General features: G+C 37.0%; 11 protein-coding genes across 11 annotated transcripts; 9 read left to right on the forward strand and 2 right to left on the reverse strand.

The window, feature by feature from the left end:
* Positions 1 to 648: 648 nt before the first annotated feature.
* EIN_230090 (CDP-diacylglycerol--inositol 3-phosphatidyltransferase, putative) lies at positions 649 to 1,336 on the forward strand (the record flags this gene model as incomplete). Its single annotated transcript, XM_004255179.1, has 2 exons — positions 649 to 685; positions 729 to 1,336. 2 exons carry the CDS (start codon positions 649 to 651, stop codon positions 1,334 to 1,336), a joined length of 645 nt encoding a protein of 214 aa, XP_004255227.1.
* A 296-nt stretch (positions 1,337 to 1,632) lies between these two features.
* On the forward strand, positions 1,633 to 2,892 carry EIN_230100 (Cyst wall-specific glycoprotein Jacob family protein; the record flags this gene model as incomplete). The annotated part of the gene is made up of 1 exon (XM_004255180.1): positions 1,633 to 2,892. The coding sequence occupies one exon, from the start codon at positions 1,633 to 1,635 to the stop codon at positions 2,890 to 2,892; it is 1,260 nt and encodes a 419-aa protein (XP_004255228.1).
* A 346-nt stretch (positions 2,893 to 3,238) lies between these two features.
* On the forward strand, positions 3,239 to 4,411 carry EIN_230110 (histone acetyltransferase type B subunit, putative; the record flags this gene model as incomplete). The annotated part of the gene is made up of 2 exons (XM_004255181.1): positions 3,239 to 4,180; positions 4,283 to 4,411. 2 exons carry the CDS (start codon positions 3,239 to 3,241, stop codon positions 4,409 to 4,411), a joined length of 1,071 nt encoding a protein of 356 aa, XP_004255229.1.
* Positions 4,412 to 4,609: 198 nt separating this feature from the next.
* On the forward strand, positions 4,610 to 5,209 carry EIN_230120 (hypothetical protein; the record flags this gene model as incomplete). The annotated part of the gene is made up of 1 exon (XM_004255182.1): positions 4,610 to 5,209. The coding sequence occupies one exon, from the start codon at positions 4,610 to 4,612 to the stop codon at positions 5,207 to 5,209; it is 600 nt and encodes a 199-aa protein (XP_004255230.1).
* Positions 5,210 to 5,250: 41 nt separating this feature from the next.
* Positions 5,251 to 5,742, reverse strand: EIN_230130 (hypothetical protein; the record flags this gene model as incomplete). Its single annotated transcript, XM_004255183.1, has 1 exon — positions 5,251 to 5,742. The coding sequence occupies one exon, from the start codon at positions 5,740 to 5,742 to the stop codon at positions 5,251 to 5,253; it is 492 nt and encodes a 163-aa protein (XP_004255231.1).
* A 109-nt stretch (positions 5,743 to 5,851) lies between these two features.
* EIN_230140 (TP53-regulating kinase, putative) lies at positions 5,852 to 6,620 on the reverse strand (the record flags this gene model as incomplete). Its single annotated transcript, XM_004255184.1, has 2 exons — positions 5,852 to 5,962; positions 6,048 to 6,620. The coding sequence occupies 2 exons, from the start codon at positions 6,618 to 6,620 to the stop codon at positions 5,852 to 5,854; spliced, it is 684 nt and encodes a 227-aa protein (XP_004255232.1).
* Positions 6,621 to 6,828: 208 nt separating this feature from the next.
* Positions 6,829 to 8,022, forward strand: EIN_230150 (hypothetical protein; the record flags this gene model as incomplete). The annotated part of the gene is made up of 2 exons (XM_004255185.1): positions 6,829 to 7,843; positions 7,895 to 8,022. 2 exons carry the CDS (start codon positions 6,829 to 6,831, stop codon positions 8,020 to 8,022), a joined length of 1,143 nt encoding a protein of 380 aa, XP_004255233.1.
* Positions 8,023 to 8,287: 265 nt separating this feature from the next.
* EIN_230160 (pyridoxine kinase, putative) lies at positions 8,288 to 9,130 on the forward strand (the record flags this gene model as incomplete). Its single annotated transcript, XM_004255186.1, has 1 exon — positions 8,288 to 9,130. The coding sequence occupies one exon, from the start codon at positions 8,288 to 8,290 to the stop codon at positions 9,128 to 9,130; it is 843 nt and encodes a 280-aa protein (XP_004255234.1).
* Positions 9,131 to 9,311: 181 nt separating this feature from the next.
* EIN_230170 (40S ribosomal protein S5, putative) lies at positions 9,312 to 9,980 on the forward strand (the record flags this gene model as incomplete). The annotated part of the gene is made up of 1 exon (XM_004255187.1): positions 9,312 to 9,980. The coding sequence occupies one exon, from the start codon at positions 9,312 to 9,314 to the stop codon at positions 9,978 to 9,980; it is 669 nt and encodes a 222-aa protein (XP_004255235.1).
* Positions 9,981 to 10,282: 302 nt separating this feature from the next.
* EIN_230180 (60S ribosomal protein L9, putative) lies at positions 10,283 to 10,870 on the forward strand (the record flags this gene model as incomplete). The annotated part of the gene is made up of 1 exon (XM_004255188.1): positions 10,283 to 10,870. One exon carries the CDS (start codon positions 10,283 to 10,285, stop codon positions 10,868 to 10,870), a length of 588 nt encoding a protein of 195 aa, XP_004255236.1.
* Positions 10,871 to 11,146: 276 nt separating this feature from the next.
* On the forward strand, positions 11,147 to 12,972 carry EIN_230190 (hypothetical protein; the record flags this gene model as incomplete). Its single annotated transcript, XM_004255189.1, has 2 exons — positions 11,147 to 11,945; positions 11,987 to 12,972. Coding segments are annotated over 2 exons (1,785 nt in total), but the record flags the coding sequence as incomplete, so codon positions are not given.

The raw sequence follows: 12,972 nt of genomic DNA on the forward strand, positions 1-12,972 counted from the left end.
TTTATATTTTGAGTTAATATATGTAGATATAGTTTCATTTTGTCTATGTACTATACTTTTTGTTATAAATATAGTACATTTAATCAATAAAAATCAAAATAATTTATATTATTATTTATTTATATAATTAACTAAAACTATTCAATTTAAATTCAAATAATATATTTTACTCATCATTTGGTCTAAGAACTATATTTATGTATTCAAATTAGTATATAGTTTAAAATATTAATAATGATAATAATTCAAATTAAACATTTCTTTAATAATTATCTACTCATCAGATTTTAAATTAAACAACAAGAATAAAATTTATTAAAATTTAAAAAAGTAGAACTAGTTTTATACTAATACAAATACTATGAATTACTATTATTCTCACAAATATTAAAACGTCAAAGTATTTTTTAGATACTTTTTTTTATGAAAAACTATTAGTATAAGAAATTATTACATTATTTTATATGAAAGAAGCGACAAATTCGCTTAATGTTTTTGTATAAATCTGCCAATTTATTACTTGATTATTGCTCGAAAAAAAACGGTACGATTCCCGTTTTATTCAACTAAGTTGATGTAATTGTTACACCAATTATTTAGTTCGAACGAAAACATGAATACAAAACTCGAAAAGAATAAACGTGTTTTATGAGTAATATCTTTCTGTACTATGCGAATATCTGTGGTTTGGTTTTAATGAACAATTTGAATGCAAACGTGACAATTAGATTATATAAGAATTTTGTTTTTAGTTGTTGGTGTCTTTTTTGTCTTCAAAGCCCCCGTCTCATTCATTATCTGTTACTGTGTGAGTGCTCTTTGCGATGCCATTGATGGTAACTTGGCGCGTGCCTTTAATCAATGTTCACGTCTTGGAGCCGTTTTAGACATGGTGACTGACAGAGCTGGTACTACTATTTTAATCACTGCATTAGCAGTATTATACCCAACGTATGCTCCAATCTGCTGTTTAATTACCTTTGTTGACATTTGTAGTCATTGGACACATATGTACTGTTCTCTACTCCGTGGTGTCGAAAGTCACAAAATCGTCACTAACCCAATCCTCAAATTCTATTACACCCGTTCAATCTTGTTCACCCTGTGCCTCGCTAACGAAGCTACCTTCGTCATGTGGTATATCAGATACTTCGCACAAACAGACGACTATAAACCCTTGATTACAAACTGCCCTTTCTTGTGGTATTTGCTCAACTTCTTATTGATTATTGCAACACCACTCTGCGTCGTAAAGAACTTAATTAACTTGGTCCAATGGTATGAGGCTGCTAAGGATTTAGTCGACTACGAGGAAACCCACAGAAAACCCAATTGAACATTCGTTAATTTCATATGCTTTTTAATTATTAGAGTTACTTGAATAATACCAATACTAATAAGTAATTAACAAATATGTTATTATTTAATAACTATTTATATTCTTATTCTTATTATTCTATTTTCAATTTTGTTAATGAAGAAACTATCAAATGTAATAAATTTAATTATATTACTACGAAAATAATTATTTATTTATAAAATGACTTTTTAATGGAACTTCTTTAAGACTTTGCTTTACGGAGATACCACACTTGAATACTATATAAGGGAGTAACTGTCATATGAAAACGAATGATACTACTGTTTTTGGTTATTACATTGACATGTTGCAAGGTAGTAACAGATAAAGATGTGACTTTCGACTGCAAAGAGAATGGACTTTATTGTATTGAAGATGGGAAACACGACAATTTGTATTTTGAATGTTCTAATTACTTCCGTGGACTGAGACCATGTGCTCCAGGCACGCAATGCATTGGTAATGGTCAAAAAGAATATGGGTATAACCCATGCGGAGTCAAATCCAATGAACCAACAACGCCATCGGTCACTAAAAGTGAAGAGAAGAGCATCGATAAGAAGTCAGAAGAGTCAAAGATTCCAATAACTCCCCCAATCGACAAAAGTGGAGAGAATGCCATATGTAAAGAAGATGGATTTTATTGTACTGGTGACAACGAACATAGTACCCAATATTATATCTGCTCTGAGACTTATAAGGGATACTCTAAATGTCCTCTCGGAACCAAATGTGGAGCCAATGGGCATTATCCATTCACTATCAATCCGTGCATTCTTGATGGGTATATTTTTAAATCAACTGAGAACAGCGAAGTTAAAAGTGTTGAGAAGAGTACAGAGAAGTCTTCAGAAGTGGATGTTAATGGTATCGATTGCAAGGAAAATGGATATTACTGTGTGGAAGATGGTAAACACGACTACCAGTTCTATGTCTGCGAAGACACTTTTAAGGGTTTCATGAAGTGCCCCGTTGGTACCAAATGTGCTGGAGCCACAACTAAGCCATACACGTCAAGTCCTTGTGTTTTACTTGGGGAGAAATCTGTTGAAAAATCACTTGAGAAATCAGTAGCAACGCCTTCAGTCGATAAGAACGAAGATATTCCATCTTGCAAAGAGGAAGGGTTGTACTGTGTATTTGATGGTAAACACGATCATGAGTATTATATCTGCACAGAAGCGTATAAAGGATTTTCTAAATGCCCGAGTGGGACAGTTTGTAAAGGCAATGGGAGATTCGATCTTAAAGTTAATCCTTGTGTCGAAGACACCACTTTGATTACTGAAACGTCCAAAGAAGAGTCTAAAGAGAAGAGTGAGCACAATTCGGAAACATTACAATGCAAACAAGACGGGTTGTATTGTGTTATTGATGGAAAACACAACGAGATGTATTATCAGTGCTCCGACTTCTTCAACGGGTTTAGAGCGTGCCCTAAAGGAACATGGTGTAAAGGAGAACAAGACAAGCCTTATGAAACAAACCCATGCGTATGGTATGACGATACAACCTGGGCAAAGAAGAATTAAAGACTAATTATTGATTTTTAATGCTTATTCTTTATAAATTATATAATATATTTACTATTCATATATAGTATATTGGAATAAATCGACTGAACGAATACTAAGCAATATTCGGTGATACTTTGATATAAAAAATTCTCCACCGTGTTTCATAGACAATTATGGAATTGTAATAGTCTCTACTTTTGTATTGAAGAATGCATTTTTAAAGTTCAATTGGTCGCCCACAAATAAACTATATTGTATTAATAACGAAACTATTGTTTATATTATAATAGAAACATATCTTTTTCTCATTTTCTTTAGATTTTCGACAAAAAGAGAAACTTCAAAACCCTTGTAAAAAAAGATGACAACCGACGCAACAAATCAGTACCTCAAACAGAAAATATGGCAGTCTTACGCGCCATATTATTATGACGTCTTCATCAACATGGCAACCCCCACCGTCTCAATGGCATTTGATTGGTTACAATCTGAGTCTTCTAACACGTTGTACCAACAAGATTTTGTGATTGGCTCACCTCACGGCAACGGTGTGAGTGTCGGTCGTGTTCTACTTCCGAAGGAGAGTAGTGTGGTGAAACAAACTGATTATATCAATGGGACTATCGGGTATTACGACATCCCCACAGGATACGAAAAGGTCCGCCTTTCCAAGCAGATTCACATCATAGATGATGTGAATCGTATCCGGCATATCCCCAATACTTCTAAAGTGTTGCTTCAATCTGGCGGTAAGCAGACATCGATTTTGGATGTTGAGAGTGAAAAGTACGATGTTGTTGGGAAACAGACGGACGAAGGGTTTGGGCTCAGTTTGTGTGAGAGTGACGCCAACCAATTTGTGACGTCGACGAATGACGGGTTTTGCTTCTTCTGGGATTTAAAGATGTTGAAATGTTCTAAAGTGCGGGTGGACAAAGTGAATGACGTCGACTGGTCTTCTATCAATTCGTGTATAGCTGCTGTAACGGATCGAGGGGAGATCGTTTTAATTGATGAAAAGAGCAAAAACGTGACACCAGTGAAGGTTGGGTCTGGGATGAATTGTTGTTCTTTTTCTCGGCTAGTAACACACGTATTAGCAACTGGGGATGTCGATGGTATAGTCAAGTTGTGGGATATAAGAACATTAGAGAGGCCCCTCTATACACTCACTAAACACAAAGATGCTATTAATGTCATTCAATTCTCCCCACACTTGCCTAATTTGTTGATGGCAGGTTCCAAAGATTCAACAATAAACATTTTTAACTTGGCACATGTCGGAACAACTAAAGATGTCGCCGTTTGTTTTTTGAGTTCAATACAAACTTTGAGGAATTTCACTGGTTCTACGAATAGTTTTGGAATGGTTTCAATATAGTTTCAATAAGCTTCTAACTATTAGTTCACACACGCCGGACATAGCTTCGATATCATGGAATCCCGGTGGAACCCGGATATCTGCGGGTTTGTGGGGTCTGTTGCTGAAGAATTTAACGTGCATATATGGAGAAGTGCTGATGTATTTAATTGATTGAATTGTTTACAACGGCTGATTTTATTTACTATACGTCTAGTTTTATTAATAGTTATTTTCTTCTTTTAGATGTTTTCATTTTATTGTTATAGAATTATTGAACAAATTCTATAACAATAATTAATTATAGTAAATTGAGTAACTATTCGAATAACACATCGAAAGACAACTCTAAAAATCATAATATACAAAGTGATGTTCTTATTACTATTATTACTTATTTCGTTGGGGTATAGCATTCCACCACCAACAACTATGGCACCTAATGCAATGTCTCCACAACGACCATTTGCTATGAACACACAAGAGTTGGAGCGTCAGATGTTAGAGAAACATAACCAAGACTTACGATTTTTAGTCGATAAATATCTGTTAGACCAACAAATGAAAGGATCACTACGAAACGCTAATCGACGACTTTTCAGAGAAATGAAATTAAACAATTTGGACGCAAAGGCGACGTTTCACCGCACTTTAGCGATGCGGGGGTCGTCTCCAAATTACAAACCGTCGATTGATAAGTGGCACCAACTCGAGTTGAACTCCAAGTTCCTTCGACGTATAGCAAAGACTTCACTTCATAACAATTTGGACTATACCGGCTTATATACAAAAGCATTCAAAGGTGATGTGAACTTCCCATTACTCAAACATATCTACAAACGGGCCGATTTCTTGAAGACAGGCCCGAATAAAGCGTTCAACACTTTTATTCGGCCAGACGGAGATCTTTCTATTGATGACATCGACACCGACGCTAATTATTGGGCTAACAAATACTTCGCGAGAAAATAAATACAATTGACTCTTCATTGACTGGAATTGGGTTATAATATTCAATTAGACAACACAACAACTAACTCAAACAGCGCATTGTTCGACTTGGGAAGAATATTGGTGACTACATTCACACTGAACCCTCGCATCTCTAATGACCCATAAAAGACGCCTTGTAAGAAGTTAAGGTAATACAACATCACATCATCCTCTTCATTCGCTTGTGAAAATGAAGAAATCGAGGAAACAAAGGGCGACTGCTTCACACAAATCCGCATCGTTTTTTGTGCCTCGGTGTAGACACACGACGCTGAACCAAAAAAGGAAGAACACCACGTCGCTTCCGTTAAGTATTTGATGGCATCCTCAAAGGTCGTGACTGCTTTCTCGATATCGGAAAACCTCTCCGTCAATCGCTTGCCTACATCATACCCAATGTGGTTGATTCGTATTTTTGTCTCTTCGGGGTCTTCACCAGACCTCTTCCCACTATTCGCCAATTCCATCAACAAATAGTCAAATGTCGATTGTGAGACTTCTTTGTTTTTCATTATTGTTATTTGCAGTTCTATGTTTTATAGTTAGTGTCTGGTCTTTCTGATATATATGTTATAATATATATATATATATATTGTTATAGAAACATATCCAATATGTCAATTACCCCGTCATATCTTTCTTTCTCCCACGAAGTCGCACTTCATCCAAATGCCGAAGAATTTCTGCACTATTGTTTGCCGTCTCTGTGTATCCTTCTAATATACTTTTGAACTACTCGTGAATTAATGATATATATATTATGATTTATTATATTGTATAGAATAAATAGATTATAAATAAATAATAAAAACAAAACTATAACATCTGCATTGTAATGGGTGCATAAAATTGCACGCTCGAGGACGTATAAGTCGACGGCTCGATTTTCAGTTGTTTCCGACTTTGTGGTCAACCCAAAATCAATGACAACCATATCACCAGTTGTGTTGACCATGAAATTTGAAGTTGTCAAGTCGCCATGAATGAATCCGTTCTTGTGGATTGTTCCAATGAGTCTCCCGAGTGCGTGCATCGCTTTCAACGCATCAGGTGTGTACTTTCCGTCCACGTAGTGTTGTGTCAAAAATCGCTTCAAGGTGACGCCGTCAATATACTCCATCACTATATCCAATTGATTACAAAACAACACTTTTGGGCATGGGACATTCAACTCCGAAAACCGTTGCAACATCCTGTTCTCGTTGTTCACCCTTCTTTTATTCATCGACTTGTCGAGTGTTGGTTCGCGATACGATTTCGGGAACCGGTGCTTTACCAATACTGTTCCTTTTTGTGTGGCAATTTTGTACATAATGGCCTCTGCGCCTTGGCTTATTTTATCCTCGGCTTTGAGGTTTTGTAGTATTTGCTTGTAGTCCACTTCGCCCATCAAAAGAAATTTTCAGTTATTTGTATCGTTTTAAATAGCAAAGAGTATAATAAAATTTATCATAAATTATAGTTTGTTATTGTATTAATCACAGAAATAAAATAACTATTGAAATAGCTATAATCTACTATACGTTTTGCAAAAAAAATGAAGATGGCGAATAACAGAATGAAAGAAGAGAAGAAGGCAAAAAAAGTGGGGATGGACAATGAATAGTGATTTTCATCACTACATGGAGAGGTTATCAGTAACCCCTTCACTTGGATATCAGAGCATGCTGTGGAAGTTTGAAAAAAGAGTCCCGTATACACCTTTAATTCCAAGCGTCAACCACATTGGTCGAAGACTAAACATCGAAATCTTGCAAGAAATGGAAGTAAGTGGAGTTGTTGACGACTTCTACTTGAACTGCATCGACATAACCTATAAAGGGGTGTGCGTGGGTTTGGGAAACGTCATATTTCGTGTCGATAACGAAACAAATGAGGTACAGAAAATATTGAGAGGAGATGGTGTTATTTCAAACGTGTCGTGCAGAGGAAACCATGTCTTAGTTGGGTTCTGTGATGGTAGTATAACGGTAATCGATATGACAACAAATTCGGTTACATCATCCGAACCGCACAGCGACAGAGTTGGGAGAATGGTCGAACTTGAGAACCAAACAGTCATGAGTGGAAGCGCTGACGGGAGTATCTGTGTCACAGACCCGAGGGAGGGAATGAAACCGACGTGGCAATTTGTTATTGGAAGCGAAGTGTGTGGACTAGACGTGAACGAACCTTATGTTTGTGTGGGAACAAGCAATCACTCTCTTGACATTATCGACCTGAGGTTCCCAAAACACTTCCTATACACGAATCAATCGCACAAGTCGGCGGTAAAGGCAGTTGTATTTGAACCATCAAGAACAAGTGTTATTTTCAGTGGTGGTGGAAGAAAAGATTTGTCGGTTCAGCGTTGGAACGTTATCACGAATGAAAGGTGTATTGTTGATGTTAAAAACCCTGTTGTTGGTATTGGATTTTACGAAGGCTACATCATCGGCTTTGTTGGAGCTCCTCAAAATGGTGTCGTTGTTCTTGATGATAAAATGGTGGTGTTGGAGAAACGGAGCGGGCATACCAAACGGATAGTTGCAGCGAGTAGAATTGGAAATGGTGGTGTGTGTGCAACCCTTGGATCAGATTGTTTTGTTAATATATGGCATTTGTTCTGCTTTTGTTTGTTTTAAATTTTTTGTTTTTCTGTAGTGATTGTCCAATCAACATAAGACAAAACAAACACATCGAATAATTCGAAATCAAATCCATTAGTTGGTATTCCAAATGGAATGTACAAAATGCACAATAAAAGTTACAATTCCACAAATAAGTTGTCTTGTTTTTTCTCGATTTGTTAAATAAGATGGAGAATTATTCAGTTTTTTAATGTAATTTATTTGAGATTCAATCGACACAAAAGTTCACAATTTGTTTTAAACAATAAACAGAGTCAATTGAAAGTCCACATATAGTCGGTTTTTATTAGAAACTATTTAGTTTATTAAAAAACATAACAATAACAAATAAAACAAAAAGAAATGGTTTTAATAACGAAGGTTTTAACATAATGATAGTATCAAGGTTATCACAAAATTCAGAAAAAGAACAAGTAAAACCAAAGCGATGTCGAACGAAGTGATGTGCATCAGCTCTTATGTATGCTCTGGTTTTGTCGGAAACCGTTGTGGGATGATAATATTAGACCACTTCCAGATCCAGGGCATTTTTGTGTTGACCACACACTTTTCAAATCACACACAATACAAGCACTTGGGTGGAAGTTGTATGCTTGAAGCAGACATTAAGTCGATTTTTGAGGCAACCAGCGCAAACTCGTTAGACAAAGATATGAAGTATATCATCACTGGTTATTTCCCGTCATCTGCTTTAGTCGACATTACCATCGAGAAGGTGAAAGAATACAAACAGAAAGGAATTTTCTTCCTTTGTGATCCAATTTTGGGGGATGACGGTCGACTGTACACAAAACCGGAAGTGAAGGAATCAATGAAGAAACTTGTTTTATACGCAGACTTAATAACACCAAATGCGACAGAGTTAGAGTGTTTGTCTGACCAAAAAGTGAATTCAGTGAACGACGCTTTACAGGCGTGTTCCGTATTACACAACAAAGGTGTTAAGACCATCATCGTCACTTCAATCAACGATGGCGATGACATCATTCTGTTGTGTAGCTTCTACAAACAAACAGACGTCAACAAAAACTTCAAAGTGAAGATCCACCGACTCAAAGGCTTTTTCACAGGCGTTGGCGATACGTTCACATACACCCTTTTTGCTTGGATCAAGCAAGGTGTCCCCATTCCAAACGCAGTTAACAGAACTATTTCTACTCTCCAGACTATCATCAAAAACACCACCGGTACTGACGAGATCAACTTGATTCACTCAACGCAGTTCCTCAAGAGCACTGACGAGCTTTTCACTCTTGAATATTTGAATTGAATTTTAATTTAAATGTAGTTTATTAATAGTAAAATATAGAAAATGTTATTCATTTCCCACTAAAACATGCAAAGAACTTGAATAAAAAACAGAAGAGAATTGAATAGTAAAGTCAAGTAAACATATAGTAAAATTGCTAACTCGAAAAGAAAGAGGGGAAACCCTAGAAACAAAGAAAGTAATGGCCGAAGCACAGCAAGTCCAACAAGCTCCCGCCGTTGAGCAAGTCGTTGCCCCCGTTGCCGTCGAAGTAGCCCCAGCCGCTAAAGGCTTTTCTCCACGTTTGTTCAATAAGTGGAACTACGATGAAGTCCATGTCCCCGACATGTCTTTGGTCGACTTAATGGCGATCAACACAAAGTCAAAGTATAAAGTCTTTTTGCCCCACACCGCTGGAAGATATGCCGTCAGACCATTCAGAAAAGTCCAATGCCCAATTGTTGAGAGACTTGTCTGCTGCTTAATGCAACACGGAAGAAACTCGGGAAAGAAATTGTTGGCCATGAGAGTCGTTGAAGAGGCGTTCGATATCATCCACTTGCTCACTGAACAGAACCCAATTCAAGTCTTGGTCGAGGCTATTTGCAACGCTTCCCCATGCGAAGATTCAACTCGTGTCGGTACCGGTGGAAACGCTAAGAGACAAGCCGTCGATGTCTCCCCAATGAGAAGAGTCAACCAAGCTCTTTACTTGATGACTATGGGGTGCAGAACTGCTGCTTTCAGAAACTCAAAGACTCTCGCTGAGTGCCTTGCTGATGAACTCGTCAACGCTTCGAAGAAAAACACCGCCTCATTCGCTATGAAGAAGAAAGAAGATATGGAACGTGTTGCTAAGTCTAACAGATAAACGGTCATTGATTATTGGTGTGATTTGGTTCTCTGTACTAGTTATTTTTTATTAAAATATTATAATTATTAATACAATTTATTGTTTTTGTTTTGTGGTGTAGGGCTTCTGAATGGTTTTTCATAATTTGGATATAGTACATCTCCCACGAAAAACAACTATTAAGTAATAGTAACTTAATAATAAAAACAATTCTACATGACAGCAAGGAAAAGAAAAGTTAATAGTTAAAAGAATAGTAAAAAAGAAAGGAAAGGGTTATAGGGTTTGAAGGTGAACTGATCCGACAATCCTCGAGGTAGATGCCAAAGTTGTTGAAGAAGACCGAGCACGTAGAGATTCCATCGAACGTCGAATTGACGATCAAACAGAAGGAGGTCACCGTGAAGGGCCCAAGAGGAGAGTTGAAGAAGAAGTTCAACCACCCAAAAATCGACGTGTACAAGAGCAAGGCATCATTGAAGAGAGACACCCCAGTGGTTGATGTTGTTGTCGTTGATATGTGGTATGCTACTAAGAGAGACGCTGCTGTAGTTAGAACTGTTGCTACTTTGATTCAGAACATGATTATTGGTGTTACTAAGGGTTACAGATATAAGATGAGAGTCGTATATGCCCACTTCCCGGTCAATCTTGTCATTGCTGATGACAAGAAGTCGATCATCGTCCAAAACTTCGTTGGTGAAAAGAGAGCCAGAAACGTCCATATGTACGAAGGTGTCACTATCGAAAAGCTCGGAAAGGACGAAATCTGCTTGGAAGGAAACGACGTCCAAGCCGTCTCACAATCTGCTGCCAACCTCCACCAAGCTAACCAAGTCAAGAATAAGGATATTAGACAGTTCCTTGATGGTATCTACGTGTCTGAAAAATGTCTCATCGATGCTTAATTCCGAGGATTTATTGTTGCTCTTTATGTTTCTTTTTTAGGGTTTTTTGATTGGTCTTAATACTTTTATATGCTTGTATATTATATCTATTATATATGTATTCAATTATATACATTAATAGTAATATAATATCTTATATATATCATATATAATTGATATATACATTAATATTATAATAATATATGATTAATAATTATAATAACATTTTATTACAAATGTTATTAGATTTATTAGTTTGGCGAAGCTCAATTGTGACTGAAAAATGTTATACAAGAAATGTCGAGGAAAGACGCAAGAGACGACTTCACGCGAAGAATGGAGGAAGAGAATACACGACAAAAGAAAAAGAAGAACTTTGGGTCGCGGGATGCAAAGATTTTACTCCAACAAGACCCCCTTCAAGACACCAACCTTGAGAATACTACCGATGAAACCTCTTCCTATTCTGAAGTTGGCAAAAATTTAAGTTCTGAAGAAGAAGACCCGAATTATAAGGACACGACTACTATGTTCTTGGACCCAAAAGAAGTCTTTAAAAACGAATCTTTGTGTGCGGGACCACAATTAAATGACCCAATTGTACCATTTAATATTGACACTCCACTCGCAACGACCGACATCACACAAATCAAAATGCGAAGAAGATTTGACCAATTGGACGATTTAAGCACAAGCAAACAAAAAGTAATCAAATTTGATCCCAATGAAATCGCGATTAAAAACGCATTTTTAGACATATTTGGTAACGACTGGAAGACCAGACAAATGTCGCGATTTGTCGACGATTTGCAAAATGCCACAAACACCATTTTGAAGACTACACGCGAGATCAGAGGAGACGCCACTTATGTTTTGCCTGTTATTGGCATCTCTTCGTCGTCAGTTGATTACACGTCTTTCTTCAAAAAACTGTTAAGTGGAAATGGCGCGCTTTTTGGAACAAGTCCAGACGTGAAAAACTGTTGTGAGAATGTGCTGTACATCGTTGACTCCCCACAAGATGACAACGTCTCGATAGTTGAGAATCTTTGGAGAGATTCCGAAGACACAACGCGGACATTGTTAGTTGTTCCAAGTTTGTTTTACTTCATATAACTCTATCTATTAACACAGTAGTTGCAGAGACTGTATTGGAAGCAAAAGAGATGTTACTTGGACTTCGATGTCCCGAGGTCTTAATGACTCCGATAATACTAGATTTAAATATGTACGTTGAGACTTGCGAAGATGTGTTACTTGAAGATATGAAGAGTGGAGTGTTACCGATAATCCATCCATTCATAGTCGCAAAAGGCATTATGTATTTCAGAGACTTTCACCAGTCGTTCATCTTGTTTTTAGACTTTTTGATATCACATGTGGAACACTCAGTGATCTTATCGCATCCCTCTCTGATCATTCCAAATTTTTTTGAGGGGGTTCTAAGCGAGAAAGAGGGGGAATATGTCGAGGAGTATTACCAACTCTTCATCTTGTTTTTCGGACAACTGCTCACGTCGCTTCAAGTGTTTATGTTTGTTCAATACAAAGTGATGTATCATCCATATTCAGCCCTATTAAAGTACATGGACATTGGGAAGAAAATCGACGAATTTGCGTTTCCAACGAAGTTTGAGGGGATTACACCTAATAAATACTCAGATGAGAAATTGCTTCAAATTGTGAGTTCTATTAATGAAACACCTTCAAGTGAGAGTTTTAAAGGACTTGTAGAATATATTGCAAATGTCTTTGGTGGTATTGTGATGTTACACGACGAGTACGCCGAAATGATGGAATTGGCTTGTGTGTCGACAGAACTTGACTTTGAAGTCAAATCAATTTTTGAAATTATTAGGAAAAACAAGAAGAAACAAGAACGTGTGGATTTAAGGCAGTATGAGGCACTCTTAGAAAAAGCAAGTAAAAACCGAATCACTACAGAGGAAGCACTGGAGGTGATAGCAACTTCGGGACTGTCGGCATACGCCGGCAATGCGCTGGAAGGAGAAAATGAAGGGGTACATGTCACTAAGAACCACATCAACATTTTAAAGCAATTTATAACATTCAACATCTTCAGCTATAGTGGAAAGTCGCTTTCTTCTAATGAAAAGTATTTC

Source organism: Entamoeba invadens, assembly GCF_000330505.1.
Source record: "Entamoeba invadens IP1 unplaced genomic scaffold scaff_1105074725849, whole genome shotgun sequence".
Lineage (NCBI taxonomy): Eukaryota > Evosea > Mastigamoebida > Endamoebidae > Entamoeba > Entamoeba invadens.